At 40.6% G+C, this 23,561-nt stretch overlaps 1 protein-coding gene across 1 annotated transcript in view; it reads right to left on the bottom strand.

The window, feature by feature from the left end:
• Positions 1–2,170: 2,170 nt before the first annotated feature.
• Positions 2,171–23,561, bottom strand: part of LOC140229689 (nephrin-like) — a 31,915-nt gene continuing 10,524 nt past the window's right edge. Inside the window, exons 2-11 of the mRNA XM_072309931.1 lie at positions 18,130–18,480; positions 13,852–14,190; positions 13,181–13,486; positions 12,552–12,857; positions 9,656–9,961; positions 9,073–9,351; positions 6,647–6,925; positions 4,009–4,140; positions 3,091–3,206; positions 2,171–2,655 (exon numbers count right to left, since the gene is read on the bottom strand). Coding sequence (XP_072166032.1) covers positions 2,173–2,655; positions 3,091–3,206; positions 4,009–4,140; positions 6,647–6,925; positions 9,073–9,351; positions 9,656–9,961; positions 12,552–12,857; positions 13,181–13,486; positions 13,852–14,190; positions 18,130–18,480 — 2,897 coding nt within the window. The 3' untranslated portion in view covers positions 2,171–2,172. The remainder of the gene's footprint in view (positions 2,656–3,090; positions 3,207–4,008; positions 4,141–6,646; positions 6,926–9,072; positions 9,352–9,655; positions 9,962–12,551; positions 12,858–13,180; positions 13,487–13,851; positions 14,191–18,129; positions 18,481–23,561) is intronic.

The raw sequence follows: 23,561 nt of genomic DNA, 5'->3' as shown, positions 1-23,561 counted from the left end.
AGTAACATCTGTTAGCCCGTCGTGTGTGGCGACAAAGCTCTTTCTGTAGGAACGATTTCTCAGATGGCTTTGCCAGCATAACGCCTGGCCTTTCTGCGTTTGCCAAATCGCACAATAGAAACCTCTATACAGCTTTTTCCCGCGCATGTACTGATAGGCACAGATTGCTTCATGCGAATGTGTGCAAAGAGTTATAAAATAGGGAAGCTACAGACAAAATCATGTCAAATCCCATGAAATCACAACAACAAAAAACAGCACGCATGAGAGCTTTTCATCGTGCATTATCCCTTTCCGCTTTCGGTTGGAGATGATCGTTCCGAAATGACCGTGTGGCCTACCGTCCATTTTAAGCGAAGAATTTTGTGGATTATTAATGGAGAAATTCAAACAGGCTGTAAAAATGCATTTGATAAACCAATGAGAAGTTAGTGAACATGAAAAGCACAACCAAAACATATTATTATCTCATGTTGAGCGTGTTCTTGTCGGCAATAACGCAATGCCACACGTAAATTTTGATTGTCAACAAAACGGAAATGGGACATAAAAAAAATTGGGTCACATAAGAATTGGCCATTACATAGTAATTCCATAAAATTAACAGAACAATCGATATTCGCACAGTTTTCTGACGGCAATTGAACATTCTGAAAATTGGAGTGTAATCATTTTACAATAACTTCTGATAGTTTATAAGGGGCATTATAATAAAAGTTAATCTGCACTATCATTGACTATTATGGGACGTGCTGCCGTCTGAAATTGAATGACGAAATTGGTTGATTATACTGAAAGTTCTATGGATTTTCCGGAACACAAGAATTTCGTTGCTGCAAGTATTATAGTAATTATTGTAAACCTTAAACTTTTGCCTCGCGTAGACACCTTTCCTTCCTTCTTCCTCGTTACTCTTTCATGATGTGCATAGAGTAATTACGTCTTAATCTGTTATTGAGGTTGAATATATCGTACAATTTTAATTCATATACATGTACTTTGATGATAAATGGACATTATAAAATCGAGCTATAACCATAAAAGCCAAATACACAAATTTTATACAAGTACTGCTTCTTCAATGATGTAAATACAGAGCATAATATTTTGTTTTAAGTTGCCACTTTATAAGTCACATGTCCTACAGTGACAAGTAAAATAGAAAAGTAGAAAAACTACAACAGCGACAACAATAAAAAAAGGCAACCTAAAAATGTGCATGGCACAGTAACTGCACAAGATTACAACATGATATCTACAACGAAACCTCTGGTGCATTAGGCTAGTTGCGATGTCATCATGACCACGTGGTTATGTGCGTCATAATAGACATTGAGGCCGGTGCTTGTCACCTGAATGGATGTGGACGTTTCTCTTTGTTCTCCAGCGGTGCCCAGTTGGTGCTGTTCAAAAGGCATGTCCACATCGTCTGAACGCATCTTGACCTCTCCGTTCAAGCAATATTACCAATGTTTCCAAAGGCAGCTTATGAGGTCATGGTCAAGTTTCGTCCCCAGCAAGTTTGATATCCAATCATGTGTCCTCATTTCTAAACTCGAAGTGACAAAACTCAAAATATTCCGTGGACGCGTTGTAGATTCTGGCATCGGACGTGGTGAGGACGGTGACCATCACATTATCATGTAATGTAAGATGGTTCAAATGACTTAGGAGCATCTAGTCTCGCTGACCACTTGTGTAAATTTGATTGCGTTTTTCTCGGTGGAAATAAAGCAAATGACTTGCACTAGTTCGCCTACAGAAGATCATGGCAATAACCATTATTTTCCAACTCGGGAAAGGGGGGGGGGGGGGGGTTCAGGTGGGAAATGAGGAATATTGTTTGAAATGTAAGCAATAAAGTATTGTCACGCTCTTAGTTTCGGTATCATTTCAAATTGAAAACAAACACAGAAATAAAAGCATTATTCACTAGCTGTCTATTTGGGGCTTTAGGGAAGTCGCAGCTCGCCATTGAAGTAGCAATAATATGAAAATAGCAAAAAATCTGATGTATTTTTCCCCTTGGCGAGGCAAAGTCATCTGCGCATCAAATGACGCAACTACGCCAAGTGATGTAAAGTTGCCAAAGGTTACGCCATAGCAAACGAAAACCTACGGTAACCTTCAGGTTAGATGAAAACCGCCATTGACAACACCTACGCCCACAGTTCAGTCTACAGCCAGGAGCGAAGGAGTTGTTTCAGATATTTCCGACAGCTCTGCCGCGCGGGTGCCTTTCGGAACAGAATAGTAGCCGAGGTCTTCACTCGGCCTCGTCCGGCCATCTTCCAGGTTCACGAGGAGGCCCGTCGCGACATCGTCGGCCAGGTCGGGCGGCGAGTTCCTGCAGCGTTCCGGCGAGGTGAGGAACTCGGGCTCGTTGGACGAGCAGTTGTTGTGCTGGCTGGCAACCCTCACGCAACTCGGCGAGTTCATGGGCACGTAACTCAGGGAGGTGGTGTACGTCCCTTCCAGGTGATTCCGCTGCACGTCTTCGGCGCTTGGCGGCGCCCTTCGATTAATGTCCATTGGCTCGCTGCTCCCACGGTTTGGATCTCCGTCGTTGATGGTATGTGTATTTGAGAGTTCCCCAAGTTGAGCGTACGGATGCATGGAGGGATTCACGGAGTACAGCTCAACTCCGGCGTTTTCCTGAACATGTGCAAACCAAATAATCATAGCTTTGAATTTTCATTTCCAAGCAAAAACATCATTTAGTCACTACAGATATAATGATATAACAACTCGCTGAGAAGGATCGACTATTATAGTGTCTTCCATTTGATTACGCTAAAGGGACAGTTACTTGGTTAAAATGAGGGTATGACATCATTACTCATCAAATCTTCTAGTTTGTCACAGTGACTGTCGACACTGTTTTGCAAAAATACAAAAACAAAAAACAAAAAACAAAAACGCACAAAGCTTTTGAAAATCAATATCCTCTTCTTTATGACGTATGAAACCTTCACGATCCGGTTTGTTTGCTGTCACACTAATCATTAAAAGGTGATGAGGGCCTGAACATTGGGTGACACTTCAAGACTAAACAGCTGTTATCATACGCACTTTGGGTTCGTCACTTGCCTCTCGATCTATCACTTCCTGGCAGGATGGTGAGGGCGGGCCAGTGCCGTTGGTGCGCGGCAAAGTTGGCAGTCTCCGACTGCGCATGCTCTTTTGTTGCCACACGGAGGAGCCCGCTGTGTTGACAAGAATTAAAGGGACTGTAAACACACATTTACTGATTTACCCTTTGTGTGTATTGACTGCCGATTAGCCTAAAACACCCATAGAGCGTTGTACACACAGTGACTGTCCAAAGTCGTACAGCACAGAAAGGTTTAATACCGTTTCATCTCATTAATCCCTTCAGCATCCCCCTCTCTCGGTTGCTCAAAAGCCGAAAAAAAAAAAGAACCCAAAACATGCAACGAATGTCATAAGCCACATCCTGAACACAAGTTCAACATTCCATTTTTTTCTTATATTTTCGTGTCAGAAAAGTAGACACATTGGCAAGAGTCAAGGTATTAAACAAGACTGCCTCTGAAAGTATGATCTTTCTTTTCATGGCATTCATTCTATTCCATAAAACTCTCTTTTGCATCACTGGCTACTTGCATGAACTTTTTTTGTTGTTGCTCTGGTAAGGAAAAGATAGTAGAAGTTCGAGAATATTAGAGCTAGAATGATTGGTCCCTTCCTGCTTGAAGAAAACAGCTCAGTAAGAGTTGAAAGTTGTAAAACTTGTAAAGTCTCCCCCTTCTCGATTTCATTCTTCAGTGTAAAGTTCAGCCAGCATTATACAATCGCCTGATGGTCCCTCATTGTTTGATGCATGTAGTAACATTTGCTGAATAGCAGTTGACAAATTGACTGACAAAATATAATCATTGTTTTTCCATCGTTTATGACAGACGGACAGACTTTTCTTACGAATTATTTTCCTTTACTGGTGAAATATGAGACATCCACTTTTAGCCTTCCCCTCCGATCTCTCACCTCTTTTCCTGTTCCAATGCCATGCTGCTATGACGATGACTACAGCGAGAACACAGACAGCAGCGCCCGCAGCGATGGCCACCAGGGTAGTCATACTGAGGCCGGCATTCTCCTGGGGATCTTGGAGAGCAGCTGAAAAAACAAAAAACAAAACAACAACAAAAACAAGGTCAAAACTTCACGTTTAACTCGTTCAATGTCACCGCATCACTGGGGTAACATTAGCGAGCTTCAGATCTACGACGCTCATTGTGACGCCCCTCCTCGAGGGTTGGATAATGAAGACACCTGTCTTGCGCATGTGCAAAACACTGGTTTGTTTTTGTTTTCTTTTGTTTTGTTTTGCCTAATAGCCGCGTCGTAGGATAAGAATCTCAGATCTAAAGCTCGATATTTCATAGGTATAAATGGCACAGATATGAAGCAGCATAAAATGGCCCTTAAACAGAAATCAGAGGACTTCATGGTTCTCGATAACTCCAAATATCAGAATAGCATCAACAACGACGACGAAGACAACAACAACAACAGCAAAAACAACAACAATAACAACAACATCAACAACTGACCACAGTGATCAACCCGGGTTTGCGTGCTTAGAAGTCTACTCTTCCACGTTTCATTGCGATATTATGCCTTGGAGTACGATTCTATATCAACTTGCACTCAGAAAGGCTTAACATTGAAAATCACAGCACAGGGAGGTGCATTTTGAAGTTCCTGGTGTCACGAATTGGCAAATCGGCAGTGTATGGCTGTAATGCGTACTGCTTGGCACCCTGTGTCGGTTCGTGCTATCAGAACGGGGAGCCAATACGCTGGCATGGCCTGAACATTTAGTGCCGATTGACGAGTTCTTAGAATTCATGTGAAACCATCACGAAACAGCATGGCTGTATTAAAACCAGACGAACGCGTCCTTTCCAGACTATATGATTGTATAGTCACCTTGTCGGAATTTGTATCTCACTTTATGGATGTATCAGGGCCTAAACACTATACAGTATACTTCCATTTTCGGTGTCTTTGACTTAGCAAAGTCAAATTATAAAGTCATCAACCTTTTCGAACATTCGTTGCTGTTGTTTCCTCTTAAGCAAAGTCATGTGGTCCAATGAAAGAACAGTTAAGTCTATTGAGCAGACGTTACTGAATGGCTGATTCCAGCAAATCCATTGTTCCAGATATCTTTCGTGTTATTTCAGATGTTACTTTCACTTTTATCCAGCACCACATTTCCAATGTACAAATCTGACTTTATATCAATATTTGACTTCGGCACACCGATGACTAAAAAAAAGGGCATTAAGCCAAAAGAACGACAACAACAAGATACACTTCCGTTAACAAAGGAAGGTGAAGTGCATGTGATTTTAAACACCCCCAAACATCCTAAAACATCAAAAATATGTCTATAACAAGTCGCATATTTATAGATGTCTAAACTGCATGTCCCCCCCCCAAAAAAAAAAAAAAAAAAAATCACATCGGGACGCTCCCCGCAACGATAACTTTAAGAATCGTAAATCAATCCAAATACAATTTCAGGGTATGAAACTATAACTTATTAACCACATCTTGCATAAAACCCCATCCGATTTGCTTTAGTGGTCAAAGAGAAAATTTCTCTTTTGATTTTTGTAGAGCATGTCAGGAATCCCTTCTCTCCACGTTCTGTCCATTGTGTTAATACACTATGCAGTTGCAAGAGCATCCAAGTGCTAAACTTGGAAGAAACAGACCTGTGGCATCCTTTACAACGATTCAACATTTCTCTGTGGCCACTTAACCAAAATGAATGTGTTTTTTGTTTTGCAAAATATAGCTAGGAAGTTACATTTTAACTCCCTAGAAATAGCATTCAGACAGTTTGATCATATTGAAAGTTATTGCAAAAATCCGATTGTATCTTTTTTTTGTTTTTTGCGGGACGTACTGTATAGCAGACAGGAAAACGATCCAAACTTTCTCACGGTCAATAGCTTTCTACCTCGAAAAAAAAAAAAAAATCCAGGCTCTTTGCATGCCTAGGTCACTTCGCATTATACTAATTCACAGTGGGATCCTTCAAAGTCGCACGTCATAGTAGGAATGAGAGAGCAATTTGAATTAAGCACACAGTGGCTCGAGCAGTAGATGGTAGTATTGTCTTGGGAGTATGGTTCTTCTTAAACCAGTAGACACAATTCACAGTGCATTCCCTAATAACGATTCTGGCAGAAGTTACTGGTGAAGGGGACATTTTTTCAGCCAACGTGCATGGAGCTTTCATTTTGACCTTTAAACTTTAAACCCCTATCATATAGTCATCATCCACACCAGTGTCTATTCAGTTGAATGACTCCCTGCGTCTTACAAAACCATTGCACATTTCTAGCTGACGTTATGGCTGGTAGGCAACAAGTACGATAATACCAGACGCTGACCACTATCATGTCACGAAAATACGTAGACTAACGGACAAAATGACCGAGGGCTACCTTGTACCTTGTAGTAGTTATCCCCGAAGACCTCCGCTAGGAAGGGTAACTCAGGATTACCTGATTAGAGTACCAACGCATATAGTGACCACGTGACTTTTGATCAATGGACCATCTGACCACCCGAAGACCCAAGATAGCTTGATATTCGAACTCACCTGGAGTCGGAATGAGCACCCTGTCAGCCTCACTGCAGGCGTCCAGCGCAGAATTCCCGCAGCTTACGATCCACAAGCGGGAACTCGAGGCGCTGTTGTTCAGGGGGATTCTACCCCCGAACTTGACGCATGATTTACCCGGAGTCCTCCCGCCGCCGATCCCATTCTCGTACTCGACCCGGAAGCAGAGATCAGCCGGGAGTGAGCTGTGAGTCTGGTTCGACTTTGAGCGCGTGACAACGGAGCCGCCGTCCTCGAAGTCGTAAAGAGCGACCACATCTGTATAGGGGGGGGGGGGGGGAGTCGAAAACGGACCGCAACATAGAATACACTGGTAAAGTTTCAGTATCCATTATTTCTGTGGAGTTTCGACATAGTGTCTCAACGGCTTTTTCAACATTTGAAGCCAGAGTCATTTCGCCCCATTAAATGTAAAATATCTTTCCTGTCGATGCATCTAATTGTGTTCATTCATCTATGCAGATACATAATTACATGGAAGGTATTCATACCTACCCATGTACAAGTGCATAATCATCTCTCTTATCCAGTAATTATCCGAAACAAGTCCGAGAATGTGACCACAGTCCAAGTCTCCTTATATTCATCACTACAGTACTTTCACAGAGCAAAATAACGTTAAGTTGAACAGGAGAGATAGTTGCCGTGTAGAGAAAGATGCTACGAGTCTTACATTACAAAAGGTAAATTGTCTCTGCACAATGTCAGTGATAGTGTGAATTGGAGGTCTTGAGCGGGTAGAATGCACACAGACAAAAAACAAAAACAACCAGACAATGTAATGTCTTCAAAAGGTAACTATATATTATGTTCATGACTTACCCAATTCACTAGGAGACAGAGCTGTGAAGTATGCAAAGGTAGAAAGAAAAAACAAACAAACGACATATTGAGGTTTCATTACTTCATGAATTGATGAAAATGTTATAGCTAGTACAAGAATCTGTTAATAGCTCCAGCTGTAAAGGAAATAATAATGTTCTGTGAGTATCATCCCTTGCAAACATATTCGAAAACAAAGCAGTGTGATTACAAGAAGCATTGAAAAACAAAACAAAACAGGAAAACGTAGAAACTCCTACAGAAAAATAACCTTTATGTGACCTGCACAAAGCGAACATGTAGCACTATGATCACTACACAATTTCGATTACATTTATTACCACAATAACACAGCTTTCCCGACCGGACAAACCACACGGGGCACAATCTCTACTAACTCGATCCCCTTTCAGAGTATAGTTATTTCCTTGATGTCTTGGAACCGATTTTTTATTTTGGGATTTGTTCAAAATGAAAAAAAAATGGTTCCATTGTATCTCTTCGAATCCCGACGAATACCTAACGTATACAAATAACATCAAACATGTCACGAACTATTCTAGTATTAGCAACAGATGCGAACGCATATCTTCAAATTTTCGAATTCGTTAGACATTCGTTGGTTCAACACGCTCTAAGTGTGACGGGCCCTAAGCCATTATGGATTATCATTTGATCTTTAGCTGTGGAATTATATTCTAAATAAGATACAGGTTGTAATTCACACTGAGGCAGGAAAATGTTTTGTCTTGGTGTTAGCAAATCTATGAAACATTGTCCAGTAGAAAATCCCCAAGCTCGATATGCCATTGCATTTTGTTTTCAAACGCAATATTAGCCTCTCAGCCATTAACTATTATGAAAATGGTTGCTCGCTAAAATTAGTTACACAGACTTTTCTCTAATTTTTCTCATAATCTTTTTCCCCATAACAAGAAGAGAAAAAACTGAACTTCTGAGCGCCATATAGGCATGTTGTGGGGTCATCCCACGAGCTAGACACCCACGAGTCATACGGTCCACGAGTTAGACAATGCAAAAAAAGATCCATCTGTGATATACACCCACTAGTAATAATCCTATATATCCCACGGGCTAGACACCATACAGTGTAAAACAGGCCTGTGAGCTATATAGACGTTATATAATTTTATCTTGACAAAGACCAACGAGTTCGACACTAGCAGAATGAGGCTCACGAGCTCGATACTACGAAATTAATCTCCACGATGTAATGTCAAGCTCGTGAGATTTATTCGCCTAGTGTTTGTCTCGTGGGCGTTTTTTTCTTCCTTTTTTTGTTAGTCTGTTGCGCGTCTAGGGCTCTAGGATCGTATAGGTCGTGGGCCTATTTTAGCTGATGTCAAGCTCGTGGACCCTGCTTACTAGTACTTAGCGCATAGTTCATGGGTTGTATAACTCGTGAGCTGTACAACCCGTGATGGGCAATACAATTTGTGGGCAATAATATGACTTTGTGGGCAGTATGACTCGTGAATGTCATGCTCGTGACATGCACCCCCTGTTGAAACAAAGCGAGATGTACATATAGGGATCGCTTCGCCGACAGTGACTTCACTTACGTGCAGTGGAGGTTACATGTCCGGTAGTGTAATCGCTCTCTCCGAAATCGTTGACGGCCTTGACCATCACTTGGTATCTTGTGAACGGTCGCAGGCGGACGATCTCGAAGTGACTGCCCGAGATGTTGGAGTAGACGATGCATTCTCTTCTCATACACGCCTTCACCGTGAAAGACTGGAGGGCGCCCCCATTGTACCCAGCCACCCAGTCGACAGTGAGTGATTTTGATGTAGTTCGGGACGTATCGATGCTTACGGACAATGGTGGAGATGGCTTGGCTGTAAAAGGAAAAATATATGAAGGGAACAAAGATGATTGTGTGAAACCATCCTTGAATATATAAGCCCTTTGTTTGTTCACTTTTTTTTTGTCTTTATCGTGGATAAAAACTCACTACGCTCAAGAGTATATTCCGACAAGCATAAACAGACATCATTAATTACAGACTATCTTGTATGCACTTGGAAAGTTATGAAACTTAAAAAACCCAACCAACAAACAAAAAATGACTTGTTTAAGGCAATGCACTGGCAATAGTTAGAGGAGACAATTTAATGCCAACACGTCACAACTCCAACTCACTTATTCCACTGAGCTTGATCACGCTGATAGCGACCCCGTTATCGTTGCGAGCCTCGCATCGATAATCTCCGTAGTTCTCGGCGGGATCGATATTGCTGATGTGCAGCAGGCTCGATACTAGTATGGAGTAATCGGTCTGGCGCAGTATCGATGTCATGACCTCCGATCCTCCCTTCGTCCGATTATCGGGACTGTACCACGTGATGGTGGGTTTTGGGTACGCCTCCGCAACACAGTTCAGCGTGGTGGCGTCCCCTTCATTGCCATGGACACGGGAGCGACCCTCGTTCGTCACGTTTGGAGCATCTGAGCAGAGAAAAAGCACGCGTTGCAATTGAGTGCAAGGACATTAATGGCCAACGAGAAATAAATACCCTTAAAATCCTTTCTGTTACAAAAAAAAAGTGTCATAAAGTGATAATAGTGATGAGGATGATAGTAATAATGTTGATAATAATATTGATAATACTATCAATGATGATAAAGACATAACGTTTTTATCAATGAAAATTCTGAAGTTGCTCCCCCCGAGGACAATTACCCCCAGCTAAATACTGGTTGGTGATATGGTCAGAGTAAAGATTAGGGCTAGGGTTAGGATTAGGTTCAGGATTAGGATTAGGGTTAAGGTTAGGGGAAGGGTCTGGAGTAAACAATTGCCCTATACAGAACCCGCAGAATAGAACGTATGATTTCAAATTCCATTGTTTCACCACTTCATTGCTCTTTTACATGGGCAAGCAGGTTAAAAACAAAACGAAAGGATCGTACTTCCGCCAGTTCATGACAGTGTGAATTGCAGAAATGGATGTCAGTCACATGATATAACAGCCTTCACAGAATAGCGACTGATACTAGTCTATATTTTATCTACTTTATTCTATCCTGAAACGAAAGTGCGAACAAAGTAACACCTGTCTAAACTAGCATTAGCCAGCTTGTCCTATTTCCAGTGATAATTGGGTCTGAAACAGGGGACGACCCTGAAATGAGTACGGAACGCTAATGTTGATAAAAGGTAATGAAGATGGGATGGGCTGTGTATCGGGAAAGGGAAATAATATGACTCTTTGCAAGGGAAGAAATGGCTGAGGGCGTTCACCGGTGGAAACAGGGTATGGAATTGAGAACATTGTACAAACATGAACGGGAAGGAGGCTTTTCACGTGCACAATGGTGGTGCGGAAGTTTGTCTAGGTGGCTCTTGAGTGTTAATAGATCTTGCTTCGCGTGTATACATTTTGCAAGGTACGGACGGACATTGGTAGGTATAGCAGCGCAGGACAGAATGGCTATTTTTATATTCTAGTAAAGGAACCATTATATTAGAAAGGTGTTTGTAAGATTATAATGATTTTGTGTCAGTGGGAAGGTGTCGATCTGTCTGTCTGAATGTATACAGCGTATGAAGAAAATACCTCTATGCCTTGCTTTGTGACACTGCCACATATTCACCTTATCTGAACCAGACACTCGTGTTTCTTTCTTTCATTCATTCAACAGAGACTGGCTGACTCGTTGCGGAATTTTTAAAGACAATACATTGGGGATCATGTTATAATAAAAAAGTGCAATATCACAAAATGTACCCGGGAGAAAACAGAAATGAAAGGAATTGACATTTGAAAGAAAAAAAAATCTTTCTTGTGCATAAACCAGGGAGTGGCGATCACTTCCGCTGTGAGGACGTTGAACCCAATCAGCAGGGTTAAGAAAAAATGACCCGAAGTGAAAGTGCACGAGAGAGAGAGATTTGATTAAAGGGGCATTCCAGACGATTTTCATAATTTCACATCATGGGGTACATAAATCAACAGCTACATGTATAGATTTGTGGAATTTATTGTGGTCCTTGAGCAGAGAAATCAATACTCTGAAAAACCAAAAACAAATTACACTGAACAGTGATGATGACATAGGAGCCTCACATATTTCAGAAATGTAGCAATGTAACACTATTACAATACCACGTGCTAAGTTCACCTGTGTGGAATTTATGCATGCTTTCTTCTTTTGTTCTGCTTCCTTGAGCCCCTACTCATGCATTCTTATAGTGAGGCTGCCATGTCATCATCCTTGTTCATTGTGATTTGTTATAAATTTTGAAAATATTCCTTTTCCTCCTCCCAGTCACTATAAAATCTGAAACTCTGTACCTAGTATAACCAATTTATAGTTCTTTACATGTAAAAGTCTGAAAATCATCCGGAAGTCTCCTTTAAAGGACATGCTTTAACAAATATATGTGTGGCTTGAGTGAATGCAGCAATATTAGTAGAACATATCAGTAAAGTTTGAGGAAAATCGGACAGTCGGTTCAAAAGAATACTTAAAGTTTCAATGCCGCTATCACTGGATGAGAAGACAACATTTTGTGACGTCACCATAGGACAACATAATGAAAATATAAAGAGAATTCCACAATTTTTTTTAAAGGAAAAGTACACATTCCCTCAACTTGTTAAACATTTAGAGCGTAATATCCTTCACCCTGCTTTCTGAAAGAGGTAAGTCAAGTGCTCTTTCATTTTGCTAAGAATAAGACAACATGTAAATTCTGTTTGAATTTTCTTTATATCGCTGTCTACAGTGACGTCACACATTGTTGTAGACTTTTCATCCAATGATAGCGGCATGGAAACTTAAAAAATCATGACTTTTGAACGGATTGTCATGTTTTCCTAAAGCTTCCATGGATATGTTCTACTAACATTGCTGCATTTACTCAATCCACACATGTAATATTTGGGTGAACTTATTCTTTAAGCTTTATAGGGATTTCCAAATGTGTGCATGAGCTGAGCGTGGAGCTATCCGTTCCGTCTTTGCAAACTTTATTACATAGATTAACCAGCCCCAATCAAGTAAAATAACCTAAAGAAGCTTTGCCACTTACGGTGCACGAGGATCTTGGTGTGAACTGAGCTGCTGGGTCCGACGCCGTTGTCCACTGTGCAGCGGTAGAGACCCGCGTCGGACCGACTGACCCTGTCGAACCGTAGAGTGTTGCGCGAGCTGCCCTCGGCGTGTCCCGCTTCGTCGACGCGCACCCAGCGAATGTTGTCCGGGCTCATGGGATTACCGTCCGCCCAGCACGTCATCTCGACGTTCCGCGTTCCCTCCGTCACGTCCAGATTCCGCGTCCCCTCAGTCACGGCCGAGAGCGGCTGGCTGGAATTTACCGCTAGATTGGACGGGGGATCTGCCAATGCACGCAAGAGTTGCCGTTTTAGAGAGTAGAAGATTTCATAATCATGTTAATGTATCATTACCCAGTATATGTGCTCAAACTGAAATGAATGTCTCTTTTTAAAATGGACGGAAAACAGGAAAGCCTATACACATGCAGAATTCAGGTTTCATTATGAACATCAACTTTAGAAAAAAATAATGTATATGAGGTCACCGGAATGTTCAATGCTTTGCTGGGCAGCACAGATAGCGAAAGATTGAAAATATTCAGCACATTTTTGGGCAACATTAAATACGAAAGTGCTCTTTGCATTGCTCTTGGCATTCCCTTACATTTAACATTTGGCCGACAGGGATCTGAGCAGAGCTGGTCGCACATAGATGTTCTCTCTATGCAGCAGACAAACTCCTTGCCGAAGTCTTGCTTTTCAAAGCGTCTCGTGTACGTGAGCAGGCTCGATCCGTCTTCGGCAGTTCCCGAGGAAAATTCGTCTGTTCGGTTGCTCATCGAAACACCGTCGTACAACCAGTAGAGATTCGGAGGGGGTGAAGTTGCTGCCGAGCGGCAGCCGAGTGTCGCCGAATCTCCGGCAGTTACCGAAGTCGGGCACTCGTGAACTACCACCGATGATGGGCACACTATGGGATTCAAATCAGTAAAATAGTAATAACAATAAGATCTTAGCCTCTTCAGTGTTGCCACTGCTCTACCAGAGGGCCCAGCCATTATTATTACCCTAGCGTTGCCAGATAACCCTTTATACACCTGGGTCGAGAGGGACATAGTGGGTAAAGACGTCTTGTCCGAGGACGTAAGCACTGGGCTAGATTCGAACTCGGGTTCTCCGATGGAGAGTCGGGAGTCTTATCCACTATATGCAACAGCGCCCCCCTCCCCCATACACACACACACACACACCGGCAATGTATTATCATATGATTCTGTCATTTCATGAGCATGATTATCATAAAATAATATGAAAATGTTTCGAACGGTAATCAACCTTGCACGTCAAGCCGAACGGTGGATGAAATTATTATGCCAGAACTGGGATGCGATGCTAGGCAACGAAGAGTTTTATCCGCATCCCCCATCGTGGGCGTAACCTCCACGACCCGAGAAGACGATATGAGTGGGCTATCGCTCGGAGTCGCCACGTCAACCTGGTCGCTCATGCTGATATCGATACCGTCCGATTCCCACGTGATCGTCACACCGGGCTTGACGGGCGATATTATCGCGCATCGGAGCTGATACGATTGGCCAACTTGGACTTGGACGCTCGAGTTGTTTTCGTAGTCGTTGGCCCAGTAGTCGGAGATAACCACTCCGCGAGGGGGGACTGAAAGCGGCGAAGAAAAAAACATATCACACAGAAATAAAAATGACAACTTTCGCACCAATCAAAATCGAGAATGAATCAAACGAGCCTCACAAGAGACAAAGGTCACTTTTGGAGGAAGCTGTCCCTTCAAAAAGAGGCAATATGTATAAATAATGTTTTGCAAGGGGCCCATTAAAAAGAAACATTAGTAAATAAACATTATTATTATGTTTCGTACAATTCAACGAGGTGAGGAACAAGATTTGAAAATTACGTATCAGAGTCTTATCAATTCCTGGAAACGCTCACGCTAAAATTGTCTGAAGGAACATGCGTGTTCTGACACAGGGAGGGGGTTTAGTCTTGCAGGTTTCGAATCAGACTTTATAGCACGGGAAGCGAATTGGTCCAAACATGAGCACATTCGTATATAGGCATGATAGGAGGTGACGATTCGACGCAGGCATGATATGGAACAATAATTTAAGACGGCATCTATGGAGACTACAATTTCGCAATGGACACCTAAAGTTGGTGACTTCTTACACGCACTCCGATTCAAAGTCCGAGGGAGTGTTTACGGAACTTCGCTGGCCTACAGAAATAAAAGCCTCACATGTCAATTTGTAATGACAGAGCTAAAATCGTTTTCCGAGTAAAGTCACACAAAGATAATTATGACTAAGTGTCAGGGAATTCCACATAAAAACAACTGCAATTGAAAAAAAGAAAGCCCTAAAGGGCTGTTTGTTTCTTGATTTGTTCGTTTGTTTGTTTGTATTACTTTTTCTTTCTTCGCAACCGCAGTTGGGCGTGGCAGTTCGGATTATATCATGTGACATTATGGCGTTTGGTGCCAATTATATCTCGCACGTAAAGGAATGCTTCTAAAGATTTACACCTCATTTTGTGCGATGGCGTTGGACGTATGGACAAACTGTTACTATAGCAACAATCATTTTGATAGCAGCATCCCTACCAGTTTTGGGGAAATGCTGCAAAAGAAGTCAATCATCATCATCATCATCATCATCATCATCATCATCATCATCATCATCATCATCATCTAATTCTTTTTATCTCTTTCCTCTTCCCTGTCTTTCCCGTTATCTCTTAGATTCGATTGATTATCATAGTCAAGGATAATCTTAGTGGGGACAATAATCATAGGGGTGATAATCATAGCAGAAATGTAGACCTAATGTAAATCCTGGAACGTTCTGCAAAATGAGTAAGCAAAAATGGAGACTACGAAAGGGAGGGAGAGAGACAGAAAGAGAGGGAGAGAAAGAGAGGGAGAGAGCAGCAGAGAGAGAGAAAGAGAGAGAGAGAGAGAGAGTGGGAGAGGGATGGGTTATGTTATCTACTGCTGTTCCTAACAACATGTTTCGCAAAGGACCAGTCCTTCAAACTTACTTAACAGCTCCTTGGTTTCACGTATAGCCTTAATAGACCCAATTACTGTTTGCTAGAACACCTAAAAAGTGATGTGTGTGTAGGGATCTGGTGTCGCTGATGAGGGTATGGTAATCTTACCAGCCATTGCATACCCTTCAATTTACCTACTTGCATCTAAATCAAATGGAACGTCTCCACAACTTGTGTGAACTCATGTTTATGATGCTCGGTCAAACATGGAAGAAGAATTCACAGCTACCCTAAAACGTCTGTCGTGAGAGGCTAAAAAGTGAATAGTCCTCTGACGTTTTCATCTGCTGTTCCTTGTTACTGAGTGAAGCCTTACTTAAAAGGGCATGAGTAAATATGGGACTGCGCAAGCAAAATATGCGAAAGATGGGTTATCTCGGTACAGCCCCAACGCGGTATGTCATATAATTCACGTATTGTGCTTTAGACATGCTGTCCAAACATTCGATTCGAACGTCATCAGGATGTTAACTACAGCCAGTAATTAAGACACGCTTCGTTCTACTGCTGCAAGTCTAGGGGCTGGGCATGATGAGTCCCATATTATGGTGTACAGGCAGTTGGCAGACACGACTGCAGAATGCTAGATTAAAGAAAACAAAAGTCTTACAGTAATATTATGCCCACTCTCTTTATTTGAGTTTGAATTAAGTAGAGTCTGATTGAGTTCATATTGTTATCGATTGTTGTCATTTTCATTTGATATTCCGTGGTAAATCATATGAGTATCAGGAGAATTCTAGACCAGTTTCAAGTTAATCTGAAAAGAAAGAGTAAAATTTCACAAGCAAAGCAGTGAAAATTTGATCAAGGTCAGATTAAAGGTGAGGAAGATACATTGTAGTATACGAAATCTGAAAGATGCGCTTTTTATCTTTTTTTTTTCTTTTTTGGCCAACCCCCCCCCCCCCGAACGGATGGTATATATATGCAAATGATGATGTTATCACCTTGAAATAATTTTTCAATTTATGCCTGTCATAGAAAATGACGAACAAAATTAAATTCTTCTGTAATGCTGCTATATAGAAATGTAAAACATAATGTTATTCCTGGGTGAATAACTTAAAGATAATCATCAGTCTCTTCCCACCTCCCTGGTCTGACGTATGCTAGGATTTGAGAGTGGGGCACAATTGGGTTTCAACAAAATACTAGAAATCTGGCCAGCTGTGACGCAACAGCTTACTTTTCGCACATTCAGATTCAGTTATTCACTGTTCAAGAACTCTTCTGTGAAAATAAGCGCAATTTCACAATTTCAAAACTTCCATAATTGTTATCAAATTTCCGTTAATTTTTCACTGGTGTACTTGTAAAATTTTGCTCTTTCTTTTCAATTTGATTTTCAGCCGGTCTGGAATCCATATCGCAAATAAAAAAAACCAAATAAACTTCAAATAACTTTGTATTACATCAGAATGCAACATAACAAACCATAAACCTTGTGAGTATATCCAAGTCAATAATGCCATAATCACGATAACTTTGCCTGTTCTAGCCCTTCTCCCCCTATTTCTCCCTCTTATTCTTTCCCTATATGTCTGTTTATTTTACGCCGTCTACACCTACTACCCGTAACTGTTTAAACAGGTTGTAAATATAGTAATAATGCAAGGTGATATAGAGTGCCTGTGCAATGAATGAAAAACGGTCACAGGTTAATTGCGTCGTTTTAATGTCACTAACCAAATAATGATCGAGCAAAGTCGACTACAGTGGCTTCGCTCGGGAGCGCAAGAAAACCACATGACATTGAAGAAGGAACAATCTTGTCTTCCCCAAGCGGGATATGACAATCTGTTTATTCTTCTTATTTTTAATTTTTTGTTTCATTTCCAGAAACATCAAAACTTTGAAAGTACACAAATGAAAGGGGTAAAAAGAACTTCCGATGACGGAGGATTTCCTGAGGAAAATTGAGAACTTAACTAGAGGTTCTTTACATTTTGGTTAACGCTGTAAAAGCACCATTGCAGGTAATCTCCCATTTCATTGATTTGTGACCAGCTCGATGAAGGTCTCTGCATGACCATGGCAATTTGCAGCCGGTATCTTCAAATTTCCATGACAATGTACTGACGGGAGATCGAGATCAAGGCGTGCAAGCATTGACGTCACATTCTTCTGGGCGTCTCTCTCCCCCTCAATAATATATACTTGTAGGTCACATCATTAAGATATTAATTGCAGTCAAAATTTAGAAATAAAAAAGAGAAATGTCAGATTAATTGATGAGAAATCAGTACTGCTTATTTGGTGTCACACGACTGCGCTTGTTGAAAAGGGTATGACTGGAGGCAGATAGTGCAAAGTTATGTAAATTGATGGCGCAGATTTGTAACATTCAATATTCGTGTAGGCCTACCTGGCGTGAAGAAGATAAAAAAAAATGATACTAGTTATGAAAAGTTTCCTGTATATGTTGCACCAAAATGTATGAAGCCATTGATACTAAAGAACAGTAATTTCAGATTTTAAACATATCTAAAGATTTATTTATTTTTTTTAATTTTTTTTGCTTCTTACCATTTACTGTAAGCTGTGTGTCGCTGGACAATAACACGAGGTCACTGGTGAACAGTGAACACGAATAGACGGCTTCGTCGTCGAGATCGACGCCGTAGATGGTCAAGTTCCCGCTGAACGACCTATCGACGCTGAGGTCGTAGCGCTCCCTGGGAGTAGCGTCCGGCCACGACACCTCGCACGTCTCGCCACACTCGTACGTGGCGACACGTTGGTTGTCCTTCGACCACGTCAGATACCCAAACTCGGCCGACGACGTCCTCGGCGCGTACGTGCACGTCAGTACGACGTTGCCGCCCTCGACCGCCGTGACCTCAGGCTGTGTCGTTATCGTGGTCCGTGCCCCGAGCGCTTTAGGGACAGGCAGATGAGAAGAAGACAAAAATAACGAACAACTGACGAAGGAATGATTAAAGGACAAATTTTCTCATGCTGGAATAACATCAAAAAGCAATATCAGTTTTTATGATTATTAATTTGCTACTAAAACATTATAGTTTTTTTTTTGGGGGGGGGGTTGGAGTCAAAGGTACGCTACTTGTCTGTTAGTCATGAATTTTGGTCTTTTCGTTCAATAAAATGTACTCTGTTCTTTCTTTTCTAATGTAATGTGTAATACCTAAACTTTTTCACTGAGTTGCAGTTTAACTGTAACAGGGTTTTTTTTTTTTAATTTTTTTTTTTTTATTTAAGGAATCATCTTTGTGTCCTCTTCATTTTCCCTTTTATAGCATAGACTTTCAATTTAAAACAGGGATGTTCTGTCCCCTGCCGCTTGTTACCGTGACATCAAATATTACAAAAACGGAATATTTTCGATAATAATCGGACCGAAAATGAGAAGCTTAAGCAAAGTAAGTGATGACAAATACAATTACATATGCAAATGAGGTTAAATAGATGATGGTGTCAGCCGCTTACAAGTCTTATTACCACTATGCCACTGTCATTTCAAGCATAATACTTCACTTACCTCTCTCCCTATTATATAGTAAATAATATCACCACTTGCAATTTCTTTTGGACCTCATGTCTGGACTGCGATTTTTTTTTTTAAACATCTTACAGGTCTTAAGTATGATTAATTTTGACCTTTAGTCTTTCATCTTAACTTTCATGCGAATAGATTTCGATTTATTTCCAGGCGTCGTACAAATTTTGATATCGTTGACCGTTCACAGCTGGAGTTATATGGCTAAATGCTTCTGTTTTTTCACTATAAGTTGACCTTTGACCTGAACTTGCCCTTTCACCGTTATCATTTCAAGACAATTTAATACATTTTGTTCATGTTATCAGTTAAATTGTATTTTCTTTGCGTATCTCCTCTAGCTGTCAGAAAAAAAAAGCCAGAAAAAAAAAGCTTTGTTAGAGTTTGTTAATTTTCATACATTAGAGACATTTGAAATAGAATATTCTCCTCGTGAATTTGGCCCAACATAATTAGCTTTTCTAAACCTTATTTAGAGTATATACTTGGGTCAAGTATTATAAAAACCTACGAAAGGAAGGTTATATTTGCTTTTTTTTTTCTTCTTGGACGTTTGGCTGGTGTGACCTGTGGCGAAGGGACAAACGAATGCAGAGACGGACAACCGAAAAGCATAACAACTTTACCTTTAAGAGGTGGAGGCTTTAAAAAAAAAATGTACAACGCTTTGTGTCAATGCACTACAAAACTTTTTTTTTAACCACAATCCCGATGCGTTACATCAGCATTGGGAAGCCAAACACCATGTTTACTGCTGTATGTGATATTATCTGCTCCCATCCCACTTCCTATTCCCCTCCAACAAAATGAAAGAGACTTGGCTGTAAGTCATTCTTTATAGTAGCACATGACACTTAAAACATTTGAACTTCATAGAGTGATCGAAAGAGAATAAGGATACTTTGGAAAGTATCCCAGTATTTTGAATAGACAAAACACAGCGTTTCTTTGGCACCGAAACTGTAATCCTACTATTGTATTCTCGAATTGACACCCCTCGTTCCACCTGAAAACTTGATAAAACCAAACCAAACCAAACCAAACAAACAAAACAATACAAAACACATAAACGAGAGAAATATATCTTTACCCATGTGAGCTGAAAATGAAACAAGCACTGCGTATCATAATATCATAGTATTATTGAATTTCTCCTTCAGGAATTCCTGAAAAAAGAAAGGTTTTCGAGACCTGACCATGACTCGCATCACATGAAAGGAAGCAGGCAATATTTAACAAAAACACCAGATGTTTATGTATGTATGTGGGTAAGTATGTATGCAGGACAAGACACTTGCTTCTTTCTCGTGGTTACCTGTTCGGGCCACTAAACTCTTTCAATCTTAAATTTTGGTGGCCCGTAAAAGAATCATATTGGCCCGAAATAAAAGGAAACAATAATTCATTTTGAACTTCAGTGCCCGATCGGGCCACCAAAAGATAACCTTCTTGGAAGTTTGTTGGCCCGGCATCAATTTTCAGTGGCCCCGGGCCACCGGATCACCTGGCCACCGCCAGTGTCGATTCATGATGAATGTAATGTGTGTGTATGTATGAAAGGCTGCCAATATTCACATAATAAAGTCAGGGCGATAACTCCAGAAGGCTTCCTAATAGTATGACATGCATCTCACTATAGGCAAATCAGATTTCCAAATGAGAGGGAGGCTTTCAATGTTCTTTGTACAGAAATTAGAGAGACAGGGTCCTACTGCATTCCATTTTTTCAGGGAGGCTTGCGTCTGGCTCTGAAATCTAATGTGTGTGTGTGCTTGTTGTATCCGGGTAAGTATTGGGGGGGGGGGGGGGCAAATCGGGAAAGTCTGGGGAAAATTCTAGCCAGAATGGCCCGAATTCACGAAGGTGGTACAAACGAAACCATGGTTTAAACAATGGACAAAAACCATGGAGCGCCAAGTGTCGCATGGAATATTTTGTTACGAAATCAGTCATTTCGTCGATAAAATGATTATTTTGTAACGAAATGACAACATTTTGTAACTAATTAATGAACATTTCGTCCACGAAATGAAAATTTTCTTTAACGAAACGGTAATTTTGTCGACAGAATAACCAATTTCCTAACGAAATATTCCGTGCGACACTTGGTGCTCCATGGTTTTTGTCCATGGTTTAAACCATGGTTTCATTTGTACCACCTTCGTGAATTCGTGAGGCCCGAATTCACGAAGGTGGTACAAATGAAACCATGGTTTAAACCATGGACAAAAACCATGGAGCGCCAAGTGTCGCATGGAATATTTCGTTATGAAATCAGTCATTTCATCGATGAAATGATTATTTTGTAACGAAATGACAACATTTTATAACTAAATGAACAGTTCGTCCACGAAATGATAATTTTGTTAACGAAACGGTCATTTTGTCGACAAAATGACCAATTTCGTAACGAAATATTCCATGCGACACTTGGCGCTCCATGGTTTTTGTCCATGGTTTAAACCATGGTTTCATTTGTACCACCTTCGTGAATTCGGGCCTTACGAGACCAACACATGAAGCCCGTGTTGTAATGTCGAACTCATGGGCTGTTTTTACCTGGTGTCGAACTCATGGACCTTGTTTGCCCAGTGTCGGACTCACGGGATGGATAACTCGTGGGCTGTATGAGAGATGGATCTTTTTAAATGTCGAATTCGTTGGCTGTATGACTCTCGAGTGTCAGTCTCGTGGGATGACCCCATTAAAAGGAAATTTAAATATATATTTTATTTCGTCCTCAGACCTGTTGAGACCACATTACAGACTGCCGATGGGTGAATTCGACAATAATTTTGTCACCACGACACCACACCACTCTTCCGCCATTGGTTGTAATGAAAAATATCATTCCCTCCTCAAAAAAAAAAAAAAAAAAAGAACATGAAGAAGAAAAGTCTTGGTCGATAAGTTAGTAATTACAACCCCCTTTGTTGGCGAGACTATTACAACACAACACTCATTTGGTGCGCATCACACAATTATTCGTTTTTCATTCATTCATTTCAAAGACGAAAGAAAGATAGGTTAATTAAGCATTACGTGTGCAAGTGAATGTGAAATTCGTGCGGCAAGATCGTATCATCCCATCTCATTTGCATTTGTGACATTGTGACGTAACATCACTGTTTCGCGAAGGTATGATTATACAGACTTCTAAAATGTCTAAACCCTCCATTTCCCCTTAATATCTTAATATTCACAAAGAAGCTTTCGCTGCTCTGTTAATCTGAATGCACTGAGTTTTCAAACTTATCGCTGACAACAACAATTATCAATACTATTTATTATTATTATTATTATTATTATTATTATTATTATTATTATTATTATTATTATTATTATTATTATTATTATTATTATCATCATCGTTATCATTTTTATCATTAATAATAATAATAATGATGATAATAATGATAATAATTAACATTAGTATTATTATATTCATCATCATCATCATTATTATCAGGCATTAAGATACGCCTTACATATACTTCCAACTATATCACAACGTTTAATAAAGATACATCTACAAAAACAAATAGAATATATCAAATCATTTACAACTAAGGAACAATACACGTTTTCAACTGTACTGAACATGCAGACTTGATGAAAGTATACTTTCCCTTTAACTGTATCGATAGCTTCGATTACTTCACGAATGTGCAATTCCTAGTCAAACTATCCTCTCTAATACGTGATATTTCGAAGTTTAGATTCACTTTTGATGTCACTACACACACATATATCATTGGGCTGGTTACGATACATTTCCCTAAGACACATATTGGATTATGATTTCATAAACATGCTATAGTGGTACCGAGCAGTCTACGGCTAGTTTCGGTTCCAGAAATCCATTGTAAGAGCGTCTCGTGAAATTAGCGTGGATCTTTAGTTACCCTAGTTCATTCACTTCTTGTAGCATCGTTGTGGTTTCGACAACTTTCAACCTCAGCTACTTTTAATTATGACACAATTATATCAATATGGAATTGCTATTTTAAGATGTTCTTCAGCTGTATGTAGATCCACGGCATGTGTTCGACAATCACCTTACCTTCATTTATTATACAAAACTGATCACTGGGAAAATTCAAATTAACCTGAGACAGTCTGATCAATAATACTGACAATACTGCCGACATAAATGACTAATCGTTCGGGGTTCTATGATTTCAACTCTGAGAACTAACAATGGATTTTGCCGTCGCTTTTACGATAAAAAAGAATGCATTGACAGTACATTCTTGCACAGGTGCTACATGCTGTTGACGTGGACTCAAAATGCTAAGCTACAATTATTTGTCATTGCATGGCCTTACAGCCGCAGTGAACGCGTTATTGCCCATGTTTTCTGACTACGTCTGAGCATGCGCGGGTGGGATCCACCCTGTCAAAGATATGTGAAAGAGAATTAGTATACTACAGGGGGACG

This window comes from Diadema setosum, chromosome 6, assembly GCF_964275005.1.
Source record: "Diadema setosum chromosome 6, eeDiaSeto1, whole genome shotgun sequence".
Classification (NCBI taxonomy): Eukaryota; Metazoa; Echinodermata; class Echinoidea; order Diadematoida; family Diadematidae; genus Diadema; species Diadema setosum.
This window is presented reverse-complemented; position numbering and strand designations above follow the sequence as displayed.